The sequence below is a fragment of the Dama dama genome, chromosome 23 (assembly GCF_033118175.1).
Source record: "Dama dama isolate Ldn47 chromosome 23, ASM3311817v1, whole genome shotgun sequence".
Taxonomy (NCBI): domain Eukaryota; kingdom Metazoa; phylum Chordata; class Mammalia; order Artiodactyla; family Cervidae; genus Dama; species Dama dama.
In genome coordinates, this window is record NC_083703.1 from 58,183,264 (window position 1) to 58,206,430 (window position 23,167).

General features: G+C 43.8%; 1 protein-coding gene across 1 annotated transcript in view; it reads right to left on the reverse strand.

Annotated features, from left to right (window-relative positions):
- Positions 1 to 5,334: 5,334 nt before the first annotated feature.
- RAB22A (RAB22A, member RAS oncogene family) overlaps positions 5,335 to 23,167 on the reverse strand; it is a 49,181-nt gene continuing 31,348 nt past the window's right edge. The window contains exons 4-7 of the mRNA XM_061126934.1: positions 17,407 to 17,478; positions 17,208 to 17,314; positions 16,549 to 16,658; positions 5,335 to 12,371 (exon numbers count right to left, since the gene is read on the reverse strand). Of these exons, the coding sequence (XP_060982917.1) occupies positions 12,274 to 12,371; positions 16,549 to 16,658; positions 17,208 to 17,314; positions 17,407 to 17,478 (387 nt within the window). The 3' untranslated portion in view covers positions 5,335 to 12,273. The remainder of the gene's footprint in view (positions 12,372 to 16,548; positions 16,659 to 17,207; positions 17,315 to 17,406; positions 17,479 to 23,167) is intronic.

The window sequence follows — 23,167 nt, forward strand, 5'->3', positions numbered from 1 at the left end:
ATAAAACCTTGTCGTGATTTTTCATCTACGTATTCCTCCCTGTCCAAGATGTAGGGCTTTGCAGTGGCAGGAAAATTTTAACATTGGACGATATTAGTAACAAATGATGATGGATCAACCTCTGAACGCTGGTACCTGGGAGGGCAGGGAGTGACATTTATCTTGCTGTGGCCATGGGTATCAGTGCCTTTGGGCACAGGCACTTCGTCACTTCAGCTGTTCTTGTCCACGTCTATCTCCTCTGTGCTCCCGCCTCACAGCCTCAAAGTTCTCTGATCTAAACCCCTCTCGTTCTGTGCCGTTCTCCTGAGACTGGGGCTGTAAGACCGCTTCTTTTTTGTTTTACTTTGCCATTTAAATTGTTGCCTTTGCTTCATTTTGTGTTAGCGTGTGTACTCAGAGGCATGTGTGGGTGTGTATTTTTATTTAAACTACAGCATTATGAAAAGCAAAGACAAACTTTTATATTTTTTAGGCTGTAATATAGAAACAAGCAAAGAGTCCCTAAAGGGACCATGGTGGAAAAAAAGCAGGCACTGACCCTGTGTGGTTTTGTAACAGGCTATCAGATGCCAGAGCTAATAATAGAATTTGTATGTTTATTATTGATGCAATTAATAATATTGATTTATGGAGCTTGAGTGCTTGCCATCATTATTTATTCACAGTAGCCCCATGAAGTTGGCATCGCTATCATTTAGCAAATAAAATCACACGCTGCCTCGCAGAGGAGGTAGCCAGAGTTGAAGCAGTCACTGAGTTGGCAAAATACTAAATGTCTTCGGGTTGGCCTTGGAACCCCCTTCGAAAAACGAGCCCTGAGTCATTCATCTCAGAGAACAGCTCAAGGAAATGTAATCTTATTCCATGTCTTGAAATGCTCTCTTCGAGATTACTGGATCACTGAAGCCTGCACATCATTTTAATCCACTTAATGCCAAAGAGCCTTTCCAGGTTGGTCTTCCCTTCAAGATGGCCTGAGGTTTCTTTTTTTTTGGGGGGGGGGGTTAATTTGATACACACAATAATCATCACCATATTCTTACCATAAGAGGCTGTCCTTTCAGCACCTTGAGGTCATTAACAGGCCATCTATAAAAACTGCCACTTGGCCGCCCATGTTCCCATCTCCTGTTACATTCAGAAGCAGATTTGTCTGGCGAGGAGTAATTTAAAACCAGGGAAAAGAAAACCCACAGACACTCTCCTTCTTTAATATGGGGCTATCACAGTGGAAATATCAAACATAAAAATAAAATTTAAAAAATTCAAATACCCTCATTGTTCAGCCACCAAGTCATGTCTGACTCTTTGCAACCCCATGGGCTGTAGCACTTCAGACCTCCCTGTCCTTCACCATCTCCTGGAGTTTGCCCAAGTTCTCATCCATTGAATCAGCAGTGCCATCCAACCATCTCATCCTGTGTCACCCCTTTCTCCTTCTGCCCTCAATCTTTCCCAGCATCAGGGTCTTTTCCAATGAGTCAGCTCTTTGCCTCAGGTGGCCAAAGTATTGGAGCTTCAGCTTCAGCATCAGTCCTTCCAATGAATATTCAGGGTTGATTTCCTTTAGGATTGACTGGTTTGATCTCCTTGCTGTCTCAGGAATTCTCAAGAGTCTTCTTAGTGGAATCTTTTATGATTTGATGGCCCCAGGTATTCATAACTGGTAATTCAAGCAGGCCTTCTATTACCTTGCTGGTAAACAGTGCCCTAGTCATTGCTGTCATGTCTGCTCATTTTTTCCTTTTCCATTTTTCCAAAAAATTATGATGTGTTCTCATTTATATGCAAAGAAAGAGGTGACCTGACCTGGCTGCTGGAGTGGGTGATTGAAATTCTAATGTTGATGATGGTATATCATGGGCACAGATTTTGTGCCCTAATATCTAGCATTATCCTCACATTTCCATTCACGACCCTACAATTTTCTTCTTAAAAGTGACCTTTCTCTAATGGAGTGGAGCCTTGGTAGCTTTCCCGTTATGTTTTCCATATATTTTATTTAACAGAAGCCTGAAGGTAATAATATTCTACACTGAGTCTTAATAAAGAGAATCCTGACCCTCTTGTCCTGTTTCCCACCTCTTTAACAGTCATACCTGTGGTTGTGTCAGCATGACGCACACATCTTAAAGGGGGATCTCTGCATTCTTAACTTGTTTTCTGGAAGATGCTGAGAGGTTATACTGAAAATAAAAAACCTGAGTGACCAGAGGTCTGATTAAAATTATTAACACAGTAATTCATTTTGACAAGGTGTTGGCTGTAAAGTCTTTCTTTTTTTCCCCTTCTTCTCCCTTACAAGGGCTTCCCTGGTAGCTTAGTTGGTAAAGAATCTGCCTGCAATGCAGGAGACCCCGGTTGGATTCCTGGGTCAGGAAGATCCGCTGGAGAAGGGATAGGCTACCCACTCCAGTATTCTTGGGCTTCCCTTATGGCTCACCTGGTAAAGAATCCGCCTGCAATGTGGGAGACCTGGGTTCGATCCCTGGGTTGGGAAGATCCCCTGGAGAAGGGAAAGGCTACCCACTCCAGTATTCTGACCTGGAGAATTCTATGGACTGTATAGTCCATGGGGTCGCAAAAAGTCAGACACGACTGAGTGACGTTCACTTCACTCCCTTTCAAACTCCAGCAGTGGTCTCTCAGAAACAGTATAAAGAGAAGTGGTCATTTAATATTCCTGGTAAATTCTAGAAGCCCGGTGATGCTTTACTTTTCAAACAACACAGACATTTTCAGTGGAGAATCATGTTTTTGGCTAGTGTTATTATAAGCCAAACAACTGAAAAGTTTTAAAGGTTTTGCATTTTAGATTTATAATTTACCATCTTAATGGAAATGTAGTTCTTAAGTTTTTATGGGAAAAGAAAAATCTGCAATAAACACTCAAGTTGCTTAGAAACTTCGGTCCATGATTTAGTTCCTGTATGTTCTAAGGCAATAGCCAGTTGCTTGTGGAAAAATAAAGCACAGTTGTTTTGTGCATGCATTCAAAACATCCTTGTTTCAGGTGGGTGCTCATTTGCTGCTTCCCCTTTGGCAGGAGTCTTCTCTTGGCATCTATAAACAAGACTGGCTTGCATAAGGGTACTATTTTGACAGGTTAATACTCTAATATGCAGGCTTCCCAAGTGGCACTAGTGGTAAAGAACCTGGCTCCTAACGCAGGAGACATGAGACGTGGGTTTGATCCCTAGATTGGGAAGATTCCCTGGAGGAGGAAATGGCAACCCATTCCAGTATTCTTGCCTGGAAAATCCCATGGACAAAGGAGCCTGGCAGGCTACAGACCACAGGGTATAAATGTGTACATGTGTGTAATTTGTTTTATATAGTCATACTCTTTACATCCTGCTATTTTTCACTCAGCAATACACTGGGCACACCTTTCTACGTTAACTTGTATGTGACAGTCTATTCTTTTCTGGTCCTTTTCCAGAAACTATGTACAAGGCTGCAAAAACTATTCTATTGTTTGTGTGAATTCTTCCACAGTATCTCCAGGAGGTGGTGCCTTTAGACGAGGACTGAGGGGTGGGGCGTTCTCCTCTAAGAGGCTGGGTTGTGCTTCCTTTTCACCAACAGGCCAAACACTAGCTCACCAGTTTGGATATGCATTCAGTTCAGTTCAGTTCAGTCACTCAGCCGTGTCCGACTCTTGGCAACCCAATGGATGGCAGCACGCCAGGCCTCCCTGTCCGTCACCAACTCCCGGAGTCTACCTAAACCCATGCCCATTGAGTCAGTGATGCCATCCAGCCATCTCATCCTCTGTGGTCCCCTTCTCCTCCTGCCCCAATCCCTCCCAGATTCAGGGTCTTTTCCAATGAGTCAACTCTTCGCATGAGGTGGCCATTAGTGTAGTTCAATCCTCTGTAATTTGTTAATTTGCTACTTGTATTTTTTTGTGAATTGTTTTCTCATGTTATGGGTCCTTTTATTTCCCTTTCTAAGGGTGGTTCTTTCTGCATCCTGGACACTCTTAGTTCACTGTAGATAGTAATTCATTCTGTCATATATGCAGCAAACATTCCCCCACCAGGTTCTGGTTCACTTTTCAACTCCGTCTATTTTCTGTTTTGGTGTATCTGAACAGACTAAGGACCTGTGAGTCGAGCCCGGGTCTGGGGCTCCCCACACATGCAGCTCTAGTTGTGGGTGTAGTATCACCTGTAACACTGGAGGATGTGGACTAAAGAACACACATAGAATGGGAAAATGCAAATTCCATTGTAAGATACCACTACCCCTCTGCCAGAATGGCTAAAGTGGAAAAGAACATACCAAGTGTTGGCAAGGATCCTGAGCAACTGGAGCTTCCTGTAAGTCTCAAAAAATTGGAAGAAACGAAAAAACCCAAACTAATGACAAACAGCTATTTTAACTGAAACAGATGAAGACAATCAGGGAGATGAATTTTCAAATTACATGTGAGAACGTACTCTTTGTTAACAATGTGCTGAATGCCAGTTATAAGAGCATCTCCTCCCAACAGTCAAGTTGCTTGGCTCTCTTTCACCTTCTCATTTTATGGATGAAGGTCACAAAACTCAGAGAGGGTAAGAACTTTGTCTAAGGCCATAGAGCCCAGGAAGGGCTAGGTTGAAGCTCAAACTCCAGTCTGTCCACTCTGCAGGCTTCTCTGCTCTCTCAGGTTCCCTCAGGTGAACACATCTGCTGTCAACACAAACACGGCATGAAGACAACTGTGCTTCTATCTCAGAGGGATGTCAGAGAGAAAACCAGTTTGTGAAGCTGTGCTTCTGTGGGCACTGCATGGCACTGAGGGCATCCAGGCTGAAGTCCACTCAGAATGGCAACACTGGCATCTTTGAGGAAACCCACCAGATATCAGAAGATGGTATAACTTTTTGCTCATGAACCTGAGTTAGTGAGAACACAGTGTTCCCTCCAAATGCTCGCTGGAGGCTTTGCGGGCCTGCCTCCAGCAGGGTTCCCCATCTGAACTCTGGAAGGACACGGACAGGAAGGAGGAGGTGACTAAGGGGGAGATGCTGGGAGCTGGGTTGATGGATACAAATACCGTGCTGCTCACCAGACACCACAGCTACCAAAGTTCTGGCATTTCAGTTTTCAAAAATCATTTTAAAATGACTTTAGGAGATTTAGTTAAGAAAAACACGTGATGAAGGACTTCGCTGGTGGTTCGGTGGTTAAGACTCCATGCTTCCAAAGTGGGCTCGATCCCTGGCTGGGGAACTAAAATCACACATGCCCCAAGACACAGCCAAAAAAAAAAAGTGGGGGGGAAAGAAAAATGTGTGATGAAGACTATCATAAAGAGAAACCAGCTGAAGGGCAAATATGTTATCTGTAAACATAGCACTTTATTAACAAAATGTTTACACTCGCCTTACAATACAACAAATTTTGTAGTGACTTAGCATGTTAGACTCTATAAAAGTTTAGTATAGAATATCCAAGCTGAAACAATACAATTTAGAAGTATGCCAAATCAACCACCATTTGCAAATGATCTACTACCAGCCTAAACATAAAAAGAAAAATCTTACAACAAAAATCAAAAGATCAAGTTTTCTTTCGTCAGCATCTACAAACAATACAGACACCATATGGTTTATATATAGACTTAGGTCCAGCCCAAGGTTATGACTGCAAAAATAAAGTCTTCAAACATTCATACAAGCTCGGCAAACCATCATTACAATATTTCATCACAGGTAGTCAAGCAATGCATCATGCAGGGGAGCCATGGCTATGAATCTGGGCTGCTTATAGTGCAACAAGGCGGTCTAAACTGTAAGCAACTTGATTTTCTTTTTCCCATAATAGACACTATTAGAAAAAGGCACAAATATCTTACTCCTTGCATCAGGTCTTGAAAAGGCATGACATTCTTAGGAGAAATAAGAATTGCTGGTACAACGGCTTAGCTTTATTTTTTTAAATGTCTAGGCTCATCTATCTCCGTATCTCCTTTCAAGACTTTAGCCTTAGGGTTTTTCCAAAGTTTAACAAATGTTCTAGTACAAACTAAGTCAAAGTTCTGACACTTAACCTGCCTCGTTGCCAGTGGTTGAAAACATTTTGTGACATGGTCACATGGCCACTGTAAACCAGTACTGCCCATCTCCTCTCTGGAAATACTAGACTTCTCCCCCTAAATTAACCTGTGTGTTGTCTGACGTCATTGGTTGCCTCTTGCTTTTCCCACCTCGTGGGACGAGCTGGGCAAATCTCGTTGCTGTGACCAGGTAAGGCAGTACAGGAAGGCACGTCGCACACGCTGAGGGGGTGGCGGGTGCCCTGCGTCTTTAAGGGAGAGCTGGCAGCAAAAAGAGGAGAAATAAGGCAAGAATCACGGCCTCGATCACAAGGAAGTCAAGACGTCAACTCTTAAGAAGGTCAGAGGCGTGATGGACCATTGTGTGAGGGACTTGTAACGTGGGATGATGGAGAGATTGAGCTGCTGGAGGAGAGTGAAAGAAGGAAATCTTTTCCAGGGCCATAAACTCTATCCACACGACACAACAAATGGTTTAAAAACAGAGGCACCCACCGGTGGCTCTGACCAACCAGATGCTGGTAACTCTCCCCACACTGGACTGACCTGACATTACGTGCATAATCCATATTAAGAAAAAGTGTCCTAAACTGTGTAATAACCTCATGGGCAAAGTAAGCGGAGGTATACAAGTTTAAGCCCTGCTTTCAAGGTTTTTCCAGTGGGGGTGGGTGGGTGGGTGTCGAACTGACAATTCAAGTATAAATTTCATGAAAAAATCAGTAACGATTAATTGTTAAGCTCCAACGTGAAATAATGGGCTGCTGACTATTTCTGAAGTTGGGGGGAGGGGGGGCGTGTTCCCTGTAGCCCTGGCCTGCCCCATGGCAGCTGGGTGCTCAATGTGGGCTTTGGCCTTGCCTCGTGGAAGAAGGGGTGGTGGGCTTTTCTCTGTGACCTGAAAGGTGGGTGCTTTCTGAACAATTTTAATTCTGAGTGAAGATTACTGGCTCTGTGTGTGAAATGCTGTTTTAAAGATGGATTTCTTCTTCAGTATTGCATTAAACCATTCGCTTCCGGAAACATGAAGTTCCCCAAATCAAGAAGCTGCATCAAACCAGTGTGTTTTGTTTCTTTTGCAGGATTAACAAGATGATTAAGGTCTACACTTTAAAACTAACAATTTAGAGAAGGCGCTTTCAAAAAGCAATCAGTACTATCTGAGGATTTCCCATTAACTAGCTGAATTCTTGGCACTTGAACTCCCGCTCATGGAAAGCTATCCAGAATTTTATTTGTTTCCATTATGAAGCATTTTGATGAGGCACTGGACTCCAGGACCATCCACACTGATCTGAAAATGAACTGGCAATGAATTAAAAAAAAAAAAATTCGGTTAAATTTGTTGACTCCATGGTTTTAACTCTAGTATCTACTGATGATAGATCCTAATCTTACTATCTACTTAAAATGTTGAAGGTAATAAAAGGAAAAGATGGAAGATTCAAGACTTTTCTTTTTATTAAACTTCTGAATCCTTTTGTTTGGAAGCCACACATATTCTAACCTATCTGGAATTGATTATGCTCTAAGAGGAAGGAACACAGACATTAGTTATTTCTGATGGTACAGACCAAAAATTAAAGTTGATCTATGACTCTGGAAGTCCTTCTAGATTTGGAGGGTAAATCATTTTCCTTATATGCTAAGAGAATCCTGAAGGACAAACAGAAATAAGGAGATTCTTGGTTCTATTCATTCCCTTTCTTCATTATGTCTAATGAAACTTCATCATAACAGGTCACTCACATATCATCCTCTTGGACTGAAAAAGTGGAGGCTCCTGAAAAATGTAACACCTTCTTAATTTTTTTTTGAACTTTCATTTGCACATAAAACAGGACAAATGTCCCAGAATTTCACTAATGTTTCTTGCAAATCGGATGATCACATTGCCTGGATTTCTATTACTGGAAGTTGAGACAAGTAACCCTGTTGTCAAGAGAAATGGGCAGGGGTCATTTCTTTCAGTCCAAGGCCAAATTCTACCCCCACTTCCCTCTGCTAAAACCATACAGCATCGTGTTTATCTCCTGGATAATTCTGTTGCTTGGACTGTTTTTTTAATCACAGTACCATAGGAGTTAGTACACATCTCCTAAACATTACTCTGAATCATTGAAACATTTTTGATGGACCATGTGTAAGTGAGAGCAGGTCTATGGTCACTGCTCGACCCCTGAAGGTACACCCTATTTCTTCTTTTAAAAAATACTAACTTTAAAGAGGGAGACGATCTCCTGCAGACAAGTCATGCTGCTCGTCCCTTTACAACAAATTTAAATAAGGAAGGATTTTCACAGGTTTCCACTCTCCAGCTTATCACTGTCGTTTAACTTTCATTACGGAGATGGGGGAGAACATTTGTAGCTTAATGAGTTGAGAGAGGGAAGGCAGCCTGAGTCTGTGGGCTGTCATTACCCCCAGATGTTCTACAGTGGGTCTCTAGTATAGATGAGAGTGAAGGGAATTCCAGTGACTTTTCCCAGAGGGGGAAAAGTTTCCTCACTGCTTATACAGGTTCTTGCAGAGACATCTGAATGTATGGGGGTCTCGTCTGTCATATATATAACATGCTGCACACGTTATTTCTTATATACTAAGGGGCCATGAATCACGTTCTCAGTGTGTTCTGGAAAAAAAAAAAAAGAGTGAAAAGATGCTTATAAGAATTTACATAACCTCTTTTGAAACGTACTCTCAGACCATGAAGGATGCATTTAACAGTGAACAAATGCCTTTTCAAGCTCTGAGGCTGACATGCCAATTAGTGTACTGCTGTCTCAATTAAACTTGCCCATTTTAATGTGATGCTGTAACAGTCTGGATACGCTGGTCTGACGTCTCCAGGAAAGCCATGCAATGTCATCTGAGGATGTTTTCATTACTCTGTCAGGGTTTAATTTAGAAGGTCTCACAGACCTATGCTCCTTCTTGAGAACAGAAAAGAAATAAATACAAAAACGTAAAGAGAAGTTCTGGAAGTAAATGTGGTTTTCTTTCCCTTTCTACACATGTAGAAATAACAAAACCTGATCGCCTCAAGAAGGACACCGGCCCACTTAAGAGATGGAGCCTCTGGCACAAAGGGTCCAGTCCTCTCAGATGTGAGGAGGCACCCAGCAAGTGTGTATACAATGGGGGGCAGGCACTTCCCACAAAATCATACATGGGTGACAAGGAAGTGAGTTATTTTACAGGAACCAAACCTTTCCGTTGCAACGTGTAGCACGTGGGCCTGACTGTGGCTGAAGAGCAGGTGATGGAGGTTTCATTTAGAACCAGAAGGACCTGCAGTAGGTACTTCTCCTTAATCACTTCTTAAAGAGAGTTTAAGATGAAGGACACTTAATCATACTCCCCCTTTATGTTCTTTTAATCACCAAATGATAATTAATGAGTTATCACAGAATCAGAAAAACACTTGTGTGAAACAAGAGTTCTGGAGATCACTGGTTCCTAGGACTGGACGTCAGCAAAGACCTGATTTTCATTTCTCTGAGAGGAATCAACAGACACTCAGAGCTAATGAATGGCTTTTCTCTTTTCAGTCCCCCAAGTTTTTAAAGATGGCCCTGCGTCATAAGAGAACTGAAAGCAGATTTTTATAGGTGGGCTGTGTCTCAATTCCTTCACGAGCTAGCTTTTTCTCATGATAAGAAGTAAGAATAAAGGATGTATGAAACATGTATTAAATCACTGTTTACTCAGGTGAATAATCCAAAGTGGGCTCAAAATAAAACACTGCTTCTGATGTTAATATCCATCCTTGTGCTTTAGAAGCAAACAAGGTAAAGGAAAACATCTATTCCCCTGTTCTCATCGAGTATGGATTATGGATTCTGAGAGAGCAAGGTGCCGTTGTTATTGTTGAGTATTAAGAAGACATCATGTGAGGTACAGAGCCACAGTGATTTCCGAGACAGACTGAGGAAAACGAGGGCAAGAGAGGCCCCCGAACTACGTGGGGAGCAGGTGAGAAGGACCACGAGGATCAGGAGAAGGCGGCAGCTGCGGGGGCTGAAGGATGGACTGTGCTGGGCTCTGTGCAGCCCACGTCACAATGGGGTGAGAGACGCTTGGAGGGGAGGCCTCACCCACCAGAGAGGCATGGAAGCACGCTGCCCGACCTTCCCTGTGCACCCCGACACCATGAAATCAGCCACGCTGATGGACAGCTGTGGTGGAAAAAAAGTCAAGGTCATAGATCAGATCTGTGTCATCTTTTGGTGAAATAAGAAAGGGCCACACACGCCTCATCTCTTGCTAAGTCGAGTGTTTTTATTTTGTTGTCATGGAGACAGAGGCCTGGTGGTGGGAATGTCAGGGACCAACCAGGGCAGTGGCCTGATGGCCAGTCCATTTGGATGTATATGAAGTAAAGCCTAACCACCCTTAGGTATGAAGTGCCCGGCCCTGGAATCACGCACGCTGTCCAAATCTTGCTAATCTCACACTGGGGAGGAAAGCTAGATGCCAGGGGAGGAGACAGTCCCTACGCACTTTAAACAAAGCAACTTGAGAATGTTCACTACCTACATTCCTTCTATATGATTTCAATAATAGAATAAACAATTCCAAATGCTCAAGATATACACCATGGGGAAGGGAATTGTTTTTCACTTAATCTGAGTTATAATTTTCCCATTAAAATCTAACCGTATCAAGTGGGGGGCATGAACAAATAACCATTATTTTTAAAAGTTTTGACTGTTCAGTTTAAGGATAGCTCTGAAAACACAATTTGGTTTGAAATTCAAGCTGTTTCATTTCCTATTTAATCTTGTAAATTTCCTTCCCTTACAATACTCAGGTTGGAAGGGTGCCAAATTAGACCAGGAACAAATTTTCACCAACTTCACTTCAGTGCTTTATTTTTAGATTATATTAAAAAGCTCATTAGGCTCCCTGAGGGAAAAGAGTGTTAACCACTAAGAGAGGCAGGGGAAAATAAGGGAAAGAGACGCGGAATTATTAACAAGAGAAGCGCTCTTCAAAGAGTTGGTCTGAGGCTGCTGTGAAAGCTGGAAGCAGCTTATTTCCAAGACCAGGTAAATCACGTGGGCTCAGGAGCTTGGTCCTGTACCCCGAGGCGAGGAGGGATGAGTCAGGCTTCTCCAAGCGGCATCTGTCTGCACAGGGGTTTCCAGACGGGACTGCAGGGGAGGGGTGGTGGGAGAGAAGGCAGAGAAACCCTTGCCAACCCGGAGCCACATGCTCTATGCTTCTGCACCACGTAAACGTGCTTCAAAGAACCTCACGGACTGAGAAATGGGGGGCGCGCGCCAGGCCGGGGACAAGAGTGAATGGAGTGTTAAACGAAACATAGAATTTATTAATGTATTTACATAATTTATAATCTGTAAGCAGTGGTCTCATAAATATATGACTACAACTTTACATGTGCTAAGCAAGCGGCAGATAACTGTTTCCCCCACCAAGACAGCTCGGTTAAATAAAAAACGGACAGCATTTACTCCACTTTCTGGGCTTCCTCTCTTCTTTTGGAAAACATAGCTAGTCAGTTTAAACTGAATCTGCAATTCAACATGTTCCAGGCAGCCTCTCTACCACCACCATTTCGATCGTCAGAGCTTACGTAAAAAGGTGACAGTGACGTGCCTGGGGACACAGGTGCGACAGGGTCCTGGGCTGCTGCGCCCAATGGAAAGTGCATCAGAGACGGCAGGGGTGGGTGCCTCTCCATCAGCCCCAGAAACAACCCACGTCAGCTTCAGACGATCATAACTGCCATCCGTCCATGGTGGTAACGGCACACATTCTAAATGCTACCACTCCCTCTAACAGTGGCAATGGGAAACCAAGGGAAGGAATGTCTCCACAAGGTCATTTTTTTTCCCCTCAAGAACCACGAAAGTGCTAATTTTCCCTTTACAAATGTGACATAGAATCTTGACTACAAAGCTACTCAATGATCTCATCCTACCATCCACACAACTGTACATTCCTTCTCAGCAAGATCAGGAGCCAACGATGCAGTCCCTGTGGACACAGAGATTCTTTACAGGACGGAAGTCCACAGACTGACGTATTATTGCTGCAGTCTCCAAAGGGGAGACGAAACCGGTCAATTCCTGTGAATCCTTGTTGCCCGAAGAAGATCCAAGACTGGCAGGCGACCCCCGGAGGCGGGGCCTAGCCCTCCCTAGACCTGTCAGGACCACCTACTTCATCGGGAAGCCCGGGGGGCCGAGGCCCGGTCAGCAGCAGCTCCGCTTTGGCTCCGAAGGCTGTCTGCGGAGTTTGAAGCCCTTTCCACCAGAAGGCGGGCTAGCGTCAGTGGATGGAATTCTTCGACCTAAACCGAGAGGACAGGAGGGAGGGCAGTGAGCATTCACTTTCTCAGGTTTCTTTCTCATACATGACCATTCTACACATGCAGTTTGACAGGTCTCATTAAAATTAAAAAAAGGTAATAAACTTCTAACTTTGGAAGACGTTTAGATGTACAGAAGAGCTGCAGAAGTAACATGCAGCACTGCTGGGTCCCCTCACCCAGTCTCCCCCGGTTTGGGGACCTCATGGGATGACTGTGGGACTTGGCAAAAATGAAGAACTTGACACTGGAACATCATTATTCACCCAACTTTCAGCTGCCATCAGTTCCAGACTTTCTGTTGCCATCAGTTTTCCCACTAATATCCTGTCATTTTTTTTGGTCCCAGGGTCCAAAGAAGAGTATCACCTGGCATTTAGTATACATTTTTTTAATGAAAAAGATTTAACATGTTAAAAAAAACTGCATCAGAACATCCCTGTCCTCTGTCTTATAGCAGAGGCCACCTTCCAGAGACAGGTGTGCACAGACATGCACAGAACACACACGCACCCATCCCCATTCTTAAAACCCAGGCAGGAGCAGACTGCTCTCATGTCACGCATTCCGGGCACTGCTCAAGCAGAGTTCATATACACACTCTGTGATGCTGTGTCTGTGGATGTCCCACCCTTGATCCCCAATTCACAGACAGCTAGCTTGTTTCCAATATTCTGATGTCATTAACAACAATGCAAAGACTATCTTGGTGTAGGATAAATGGACCGGCTGGGAAGAGTTGGTCATGTAGTTCCACTCCTGGGTGTTCATCTGACACAGACACTGCATTCCCAGGGTCTATCTAGCACAAATGCAGGAAGGACGTGCAATTTAAATTTTGACAGATGCTGCCAAATTGCTCTCTGAAGAGGCTGCACCACTTTATTCTCCTCCCAACAGTGCATGAGAATGAATGGGTTTCACTTTACTGCTCCATGAAGCATAGTGTCAATTTTGAGAGAAATCTTAAATCACCCAGTCACCCACCCTCCCTGATAACTCCAGGGCTGCTCCCGGTACAAGGAGCAGTTCCTAACTCTGTCTAGCACCTTGGACGCTCACATTAGTCAGGAGCCAGAAGCCCGTTATTACGTGTTTGTTCAGGCAGCGATCTCTCTCTTCCTTGAATGGGGCCCCAAGCTCTTGGAGGAAAGCAGCATGTCTCTCTAGCTTTATGTTCCAGCATCCATTCCGCACACCACCTGGTGCTGAGGTACTTTGAAACCATGGGATGAACTGACACCCACATGTTTGGCATTAACGAGGCAGAGCAGCAATCTGCCAACTCCCAGGTCCTCAGGTGCCCAGACGGGAGCCTCCAGCTCGTCCAGCAGCCTGCAAACTGGGGGGCGGGGGCAGGGGGCAGTACATAGCATGGTGCCTACGAAGTGAGGAAGCACCCCTGGTAAGTCCTACAAGCACTTTCAAATGCCAGCATGCACTGTTATGACCACAACGCAAATTTATTTAAAAGTTCTACTGACTCTTGTCATCATTTATTTCTCAATAAATGGATGCTGAAAACACAGCTGGTGTTACAGAGCCATGTCTAAAATACTTTTAGAAGAAAGCAGAGAACACCTTCATGACCTGGGAATAGGGAAGGATTTCTTAAGCAGGAGCTAACTGCAAGGTAAAGTAAGGACAAAGTGGATACATTAAGATTCAAAGCTCCAGTTCACCGAAGGAGTTGATCCAAAAATGAAAGTCAAGGCATGGAGTAGAGCTCTCCAATAGACATAACCAACAATGGACTCACAGCCAAAATAAACTATAAACATTAAGACAAAGGCAGATAAAGCCACCAGGAAAACAGGCAAAACTACAAAGAGGCTATTTAAATATTATAAAAATGTAAACAGATGCCGGAAAGGTGCTTGACTTCATTCACTGTCCAAAGTGGCGGGTCATGCCCCTGCCTGCCCGACATGGAGTGACTGGGGTTCTCCGCGCTGACAGGTGTGACCACCCTGAGGACCGCTGGGCAGTAGACCTGTACTCAGTGTGTGCATGCCTGAGGACTCGGCACATCTTCTCCTGGGTGTGAACAGACCCCCAACAAAAACGTGTACACGTCGTGCACACACTGGACAGAAGCAGAGCGCTCACAGAGGTTCTACCTGTCATAGCTCGAAACTGGGGACAACTACTAGGTGCCTATCCACACGGCAGCTAACACCCCGTGGAGGTGGCCCGCCCTGACACACACTCCACAGCAATGACAATGAGTCACACGCTCATGGGGACCTATCTCCCAGATGTGATGTAGCGCCAAACACGCCAGACACAAGCAAGCAAACCCAGTATGTTTTAGAAAGAACAGAGTCTAAAAACAGGCAAAACAAGAAGAGCTGGCAGTCAGGATGGGGGCTTCCTGTGGGAGGGGGAGGGGTAAGGTTCTTGGGGCACCTCAGGGTCTTGACACGGGTGTTGATCCAGGAGTCTACTCAGTCTGTGAAAACCCCTGGAACTTTATACTTCTGATGGGAGCACTCTGCAGCATGTATATTAGACTGATAAAAAGCCAGCAAACCCAGGCCCCATGCTAACTCGATTTTACAATGCCCAGTAAATAATAAACTTAATTTACATCTCTAAATTTTTCTAATTTTTTGGAATATATATTTTTTTTAATTCTTCACAGTTAAAATGAGTATGTACAGGCTAGTTTTTATACAGGAATTTTCACTGTTGGTAGGCTTCACTACCTTCCTATTCTTAATATTGCTATAGAACACTTTACAAAAACAGTGATAATTACGATACCACAGACTTAGATACTTTAGCCTGAACTAAACTGTGAAAAATTCCCGACTAACTTTACACACTGCCTTTTAGGAACGCATCTGAGTAACTGTTATTTACAATCGAGGAAGACGAAAAATATCATTGCTCTCTAATGTTGGAAGGAAGGGGCTGGACTAGAGCTCACACACCAGAGTCCACCAGCTGTTCCAGGCAGCAGATGGACCCGGCAGGCCTGCATGGTACTCTGAAAATATTTCAGTAAGTAGCCAGATTTAAAAAGTGTGACATGTTACATAAAATGCAGATCTCTGAACAAACTAAAAACATCAAAAAATAAAACCAAAAGTAACCCCAGTAATGGGGTAGCCAGGGGACTACTTGCCACTGTCGTCCACCTGCTGGAGCTGAGCGTGCCCTGGCCAGCTGTCAGGGTCACTAGGGCTTCCCGCAGCCCCCAGGTCCTGGGGTGCCCCTAGGTCTGCTTCCCTGGGAGCCGTCCCCGCCTGGCCCTGCTGGCCCTTCCTCTACATGCTGGCCAAGCGCCCTTCTGCTTTCAGATCTCCCCAAAGGATGGATCTCAGTGTCCTTCATGTGCGAGTCTGACTCGTTCAGTTAACACGAACCTCAGGGCTCTGCACATCTGCTCTGTCAGGGTCTGGCTCCAATAGTGCCTCCTCAGAGAAGCCTTCCCTAACCACCTGCAGAAACTCTTTCATGTCAGTCTATCTTATGTTCTTTGTACTCCTGCTCATCATCAGAAAGGGTCTTGCTTCCCTGTGTGCTGTCTCTCCCCCAATGGACCGCAGAGGCCAGCCCGTCATGCTTGCTGCTGTCTCTCCGAGTGTGGAACAGGTCTTAGTGAACATTCTGATGAATTGGAATGAAATGAATAAACAGATACGATCCATGGATGGTCCCAGAGGGATGTGGCAGACTCTCCCACTGAGTGTCATCACTGTAACACTTCTGAAAAGGGAAAGAGGAGGTGGGGAGAGAGTGTCTTAACCTCTCACTGGCAAGAGCCTCATATGAATTTCTGAGGACTTTCTTATGAGGGAATTACACGCACATTCCATGTCCCTTTATTTATCTTATTCATGCTCGATGACTAACTGAAACACATTTAAAGAGAGAGAGGACAATGACAGCTTCCAGGACCCCAAGGCCTTGCACATTACTGATTCAGGAGCAACATTCCTCCTAGAAGGAAGGGCCAGTCATCAGGCAGCAGCTCTCCAGCAATTACAGCCTGATATGAAAACCTACCGTCACTCTTCAAGTCTCAAATCTCACTCCATTGAGAACAATACCAGAGTCTAGACCGCTCTGTGTAGGGAGGAAATCCTCCCTGGCCAGATTCCTGCATTAAGTTGCTCTACAAAGAAGACATGAATGAGGTAGGGATACTCACTAATTTCTATAAAGAGTTCATTTATGTTTATCGCATTCTTCGCACTTGTCTCTACAAAGACTGCATGGATGGAGTCAGCGTAGTCCTTGGCATCTCTCTCCATGACCTCTCTGGAAAACAATAAACTGTAGATCACAAACTCTACCCATCAGGAGCTTAATGTGATCCCCATCCACCCAGTATTTAACCAGATTCATGATGATCAGAACAGAACCTGGAACCACTAGCAATACATCTAATGGAATGGTCAGAGAATCACCATGGTTTCTCCCCCCACCACCCACACTACAGCCCTTGCTTGGAGGATCACGGAAGTGGTCCAGAGAAGCTGCCAATCAACGTGCTTTCCTTAAAATATCCTTTCCCCATTTGAGTACCCTGTGTCACGGGAGCTGAGGCTACATCAATCTCAGATCATGTTCAAGTGTGCTGCAGCTGATGTTTAAATAAATTACACACCTGTCTCGATATATAATCTAATGAGCTTTGAGTATCTGAACTCTCAATTTTAGTTTGAAACCTCAGGATCCCAACCGAACAACAAAAAGGAATTTTTCAATGTCAGAGATAAAACAGAAGCTAGATTCTTCTATTGGATAGTGCTCTGTTAGAAGAAGAACACACAATCAGCACTGGTATCTCCTGCACTAATAACTTACCTTACATCGATAAGATCACACTTATTTCCTGCAATGGCAACTACAATATTGGGTGGGCCGTGCTGCCGAAGCTCTTTTACCCAATTCTTTAATGTTGAAAATGTCTCCTGTAACACAAAGGAGGAAAGCAACTGGAGACTGAAGCGACCTACACAGAGTTTTCAGAATAGTCTCAAGAAGATGGTATGTCAGGCCTTACTTCTTTCGTGATGTCGTAAACAATTATAGCTGCAGCCGAGCCTCGGTAGTACATTGGCGCTAAGGCACGAAACTGCAGAGAAGAGACAAAAATAAACAACAAAATTGGGAAAACTGGGTAAATATGCTTCTTACTAGACTTTGAAGCCCATTATCCCCACACAAAAGGTAATCTTTCTCTTAAGCCAAAAAAGATGACATGATGCTTTAAAGCAAATGAACCAGTAATTACCAAAGGCAAAAACTTCAAATCTAACACTGAAATGCCACTCAGAAGGTAGTTTAGAATACACTTTTATAGGAATTAAATACATGCTATAAATAATAGTTTCAGTTGAAAAGGCTAATTGAACTCAATGTTATAATTTCCAAATTCATTTGTTCAGTCGTCTTTAAACTTTGGCTCCCCAAACTAACAAGGAGATAAAAATAATGCTGTAAATGTTCTCCAGAGAAGTGCCTGCATTTGGGTGTCGTAAAGACAACCTGCAACCTAAATGCTGACTGTACTCCAGAAATGAGTATACATTTACATTCACGACCTGGATGAGCTTGTAACTCACTTTTTTGATATCGTCCACACATGCGTGGCAATTCCCCAAAGCGGGTATATATCTCATTCCATTTACATGCATTTAACTCTGTGTACAGGGCTTCTTCCCACCAATCACCCCCCAGCTCTCCCCCTCCCCCCCAACACAACAGGGAAGAGAAGGAAGGACAATCTAAATAGTGAGGCTGATGCAGTGGGCCACTTGTTTTGACAGGGTGTGAGATGGAAAATGGGATGTGCCTACCCCAGTCAACCCTTGTTCCTGGGCATGTGTGTGTGCTGGTCAAGCCTCCTGCTCAGTCAATGTGAGGTCAGCGTACAAGACAAGACTCTGACTTGTGCTTGATCTTTGTCATATCCCCTGACTTTGAAACCTGACCCCTACATATGATGTGAGAGGTATTACAGGGCTCCCCTCCTGCTCTCTGTTCTGTGGCTTCCCTCCAAAACACAGGTAGACACTGCTATCAGAAGTGAGCACCTAAGAACTGTTTAGGTGCAGGGTGATATCAAAATAAATGCCAGCCTCAAATATCCATCCAAGTTTAGCGTTACTAGTCTCAGGGAGAAAGATCCCTGCCTCTGGGGTCAAAGTTGGAAAACTTACAATAAAATGTTAAGTTTTAGAGAGAAAAAAAAACAATAAAGCTTGTAAGCAACTTTAAGGAAACCAGATGATTAGGTGGGAAAGACTCTGAACTGCCTCCCTGGGATGACAGTCAGAGGAGCACAAGATGGAGCAAAGGCTATGGCTCTAGCTTTCACTTTTGAGGCATTATTCCAGCAACTTCCTTTACAAGGTTGTTGGATTTTGTGTGTGTGTGGTATTTAAATTTATAGAGTAAGATTCATTTAGAGAAGTGGAAAAATCTTAAGGCTGATATAAGGTCTTAATTTTGATAAAATGACAAATGTGTATGTATACATTCATTCTATCCCATCCCAAGATAGAAAACGCCTTTATCAACATGAAAAGTTCCCCAATGCTACTCTTTTCACCCCCCTTCTTTATTCTTGATGGTAACCCTTCTTTTCAAGTCTGTTTACTGATATAGATATAAAAACTACAGTTTTCTCTTGCTTATGGTTTGCACAGAATATCCACTTCCATTCTCTTATTTTCAAGTGATCTCGAGGTTTCTATGTAAGGTAATCCCTTCTATAACCAGCATATGGTTTGACTTTGACTTTTGATCCAATCTGACAAACTTTGCCTTTTGAGTGGAATATTTAGTTCCTTTACACTTAATGTACTTCCTGATATATTTGGTTTTTACTGATACTAGGACTACCATTTTGCCATTTGCTTTATATTTTGTTCCATTAAAACAAAATAAAACTCTGTTCTTCCTTTCTTCCCTTCTTTTGCATTAACTATTTTTTACTGTTTACTTTTAATGTATTAATTTAATTAGTCCATTGGTTTTTTTAATTATACCTCCCTGTATTACTGTTTAAGTGGTTGGTCTTGTAACTACAATATATGTCTCTCATAGCTGACTTAGAGTTTAAAATGCACCACCTTATGTGAAAGATCAGAACAGTGCAAGATTTCTTATCCCACTGTCCTTTGTGCTGCTGTCAAATATTTTAAATCTATATGATAACCCACATAATATTGTAATTTTTGCATTAAACAGCCAATAATTTATTTTTAATAAAAAGAAAAATCCCCAGATTTTTATATTAACCGTTCCGAGTGGTTCTTGTTGCCTCCTTGGATCTCAATTACTATCTGGCATCATCCCCTCTAGCCTAAGAACCTTTCTGAGACCACTGCTGCTAAATCCTCTCTGTTTTTCTTCTTCTAAACATGTCATGACTTTGACTTCATATCTGAAAGATAATTTTGCTAAGTGGATAATTCTGACTCTTTAAAATGGCTCCATTGTCTTCTGGCCTCCACTGGCTGCTTTCAAGCTTTTCCTCTTTAACTTTGGTTTTTAGCAATTTGACTACGATAGACTTAGTCGGAGATTTCTTGATATCTATGAGTCTGCTATATTTTTGGATTTGTGAGTTAATTCCACCAAAATATGGAAAAATTTCAGCCACTGTTTCTTGAAACATCTTTTCTTTCTGTCCCCCCACTTCTTTTTCTTTTTAACAACTTCTGGGTCTCCAGTCGCATACGTTTGATCATTTGAATTTGTCCCTAGGGTACCATGGTTCCTATTTTTCTACTCTCTGTTCTTCTGATTGGTTAATTTGTCACTTATCTGGTGGATTTTTCATTTTAGATATTACAGTTTTCAGTTTTAGCATTTTCATTTATCAGTTGTCATTCTCTGAGAGACTCCCCATCTGTAGTTACATATTTAAAATATCTGGTTTCCGTTATCTTCTCTGCAGTGTTAAAACACTGGCTTATCACCCTGAGATGGTTTTACACGTGGTTAGGGTGGGTGTATGTGGGTCTCTACTCATAAGACATGGCCCTTTGGCAGTTTCAGGGGGATCCTAGGGTACTGATTAAGCCTTATATAACAGGCAGAACTGGACTCTAAACTCTGCTTATTCTCACGAGCAGCAGCAGGATCTCTGCTCAGTCCTGTCACCTTTCCAGCTGTTGGTTTCTGTTGAATCCCTTAGTGTCGCTCCTGTGCTTTCACAATTTTAGGGTTAAGCAAAGCCAGGAAAGGAATTTATAAGCTGATTTTCAAGGCTTCCTGACTTGTCAGATTCATCTTTTCTGGGATTTGCCTCCTCATTTCCCAGCTGCTCTAGCAACCTTAATCTCTGCCCTTAAATACTGCAAGCTACAAAGACAGCCCCCCGCTTGAGTTCTAGCTACCCTGTGCTGCATGGTCATGGGTGTGCCCTCTGGGGGAAAAGCCATGAAAACGTGTCTCATTCGATGTCACTCCCTTTTCAGTCCCTGCTCCACAGGACCTTCAGAGAGTTGTTTTTTAATGCTTTGCCCAGTGTTTATACAGAACTGTTACCTGTGTGAGGGTTAGCCTGTTACAAGCTTCTCCTCCATGACTGACACTGAAACTCTTTCTATGTACTGTACTTGTGGTATAAAAAAAGAAGGCAGCAGCTTACAAAGAGACTCAAAGAATGCAAGCATAGTTTTGCTCCCAATCAGGCCCTAGATCAGGGGCTGGCAAGCTTTATCTGAAAGAGGCCAGTGAAAAACACGTTAGGCTTTGTGGATCGCGTGATCTCTGCCCCAACTTCTCAACTCTACTATGGAAGCAAAAGAGCAGCCACAGACAGCAAGTTAACAAATAAGCACGGCTGTGCTCTGAAAAAACAGGAAGTAAGCTGGATCTGGCCCGAGAGCCACAGTGTGGACCCCGGTCATAGATGTTAAGCGATGTGTACACGTTTTCCTGATTTCAAACTTGAGTACACCCCTTATGTGACTCCTGTGACAACGAATGAGTCCAAGTCGTCCTGGCGCTCTGACCTCTAGAAATGGTCGTCAGGAGAAACCACATTAAGATTCAGGGACATAAATCTTCAAGACTGGCTGCAGTGTCTATTAGATTTCGGTTAAGAAGATTTTTTTTATATGATCACACGCAGATGGCAAGTATTTGAAACGCTGCTGCTACAGTTACGGAGCACTTCTGACATGCATGTGAGGTGCATGTTTGTGCAGCAGCTAGGTCTGTCGCTATGCTTCTGGAAGAGTCCTTGTTGGTGAAGGAAGACTGGTGGGAAAAGATCATTTAAAATGAATTCATTTAGGGATGAAAAGGTCTGAAAAGGCTCTGTCTTGAGAAAAAAATTATGAAAACAAGTTTCATTTTATCTGGTATTAGAAAAAACTTTGGTTTATTATTGCAACCAGTTTCTTGACTGAACACTGAGTCCAAGTTGATTGATAACCGGACCATGATTCTTCTGATAGAACCATGTTGTTCTTGTTCAGTCACTAAGTCACGTCCGACTCTTTGCAACCTCATGAACTGCAGCACACCAAGCTCCCCTGAACCATATGCTGGCACAATATGGTATCTATTTTTCATTTCGTGTTTGCCTCTCCTAGTCCTGTCACAGGAAGGGAACTTTTACAAAATATTTGAGGACTCCTATCGGTTTTCCCTAGGCCTTTTGATACACAAATCATTATCTTCTGAGGCACTTATGTCATCACTTTGATCAGTAGCTTTCTCTTCACTTAATTTAACAAGCTCCCTACCATCAATGGCTTTGTATAACATCTACAGAATTCTCCAAATCACTTTCAGTGACTTAATGAAATTACTTTGCAATCAGTTGTGACTGGGCCATCAAGGATAATCCATCTGTGAAGACGTGAGGGTCAAATGGGAAGGATGTCCGAATGGTCAGTTCATCATGAATGGTTGCATTTTAGGATGACTTCTGATTCCATGATAAATCTCATTACAGAGAACTGAATAACAAATACATAGATATCAGAAATGCCTAATTTGAGGCATATGCTACTCACATGACAGAAGTAGGGGGAGGATCTGGGCCTGTTTCCCTGTGCCAGACTAGGGCTCACAATTAAATGACATAAATCCATGGGTATCAGTGCTGAGCACCAGGGGCTGAGCACACAGATGTGAGGACAGCCCCTGCCCCCAAGGAGCTCACTAACAGAAGGATAAACAGGTAAGGAGACAGGGTACAACCTGGGGATTGTGGGCAATCACAAGGATGGTTCAGGATATAAAGAAATACACTGCAGAATCTACCTGCTAACTGGTCTACCTGATACCTGAGCACCAGGTCAGGCCCTGTGCTGGGCCCTGGGAACATAACCCCGTGGGCCCGGTTCTCAGTTTCTCGTCTGTGGGGAGAGCCTGTCAGGAGAGGGGTGTGGACAGGTATCTACTTACAACTTGGAATGAGGGTCCTGAGGGAAATGAATAGAGCACGAGCTGGGGCGGGGCTGAGGTGCAGAGGGGCGAGGGAAGACCGTGAGCTGTGACGCTGAACCGGGACAGAAAGGCTGCTAAGGAGCCCGATGGGCAGGCTGCGTGTGAAGGGAGTCTTCCGGTGTGAGGAATACTGTGTATGAAGGCCGACTCTGGTGTGTCTGAGGAAGGGAGTGGAGGCCCTGGGCAGGTGAGGGGAGGCTGGACCGGAGGCCCTGGAGAGCAGGTGGCGCAGGCTGCGAGGGCTCTGCACACCCCTGGACAGGGTGCAGCTCCCAGGAGAGGGGCAGCTGGCAGTTCCTGAGGAGGTGAGCAGGAGGGTAACAGGGTCTGACTGAGGTTTTCACAAG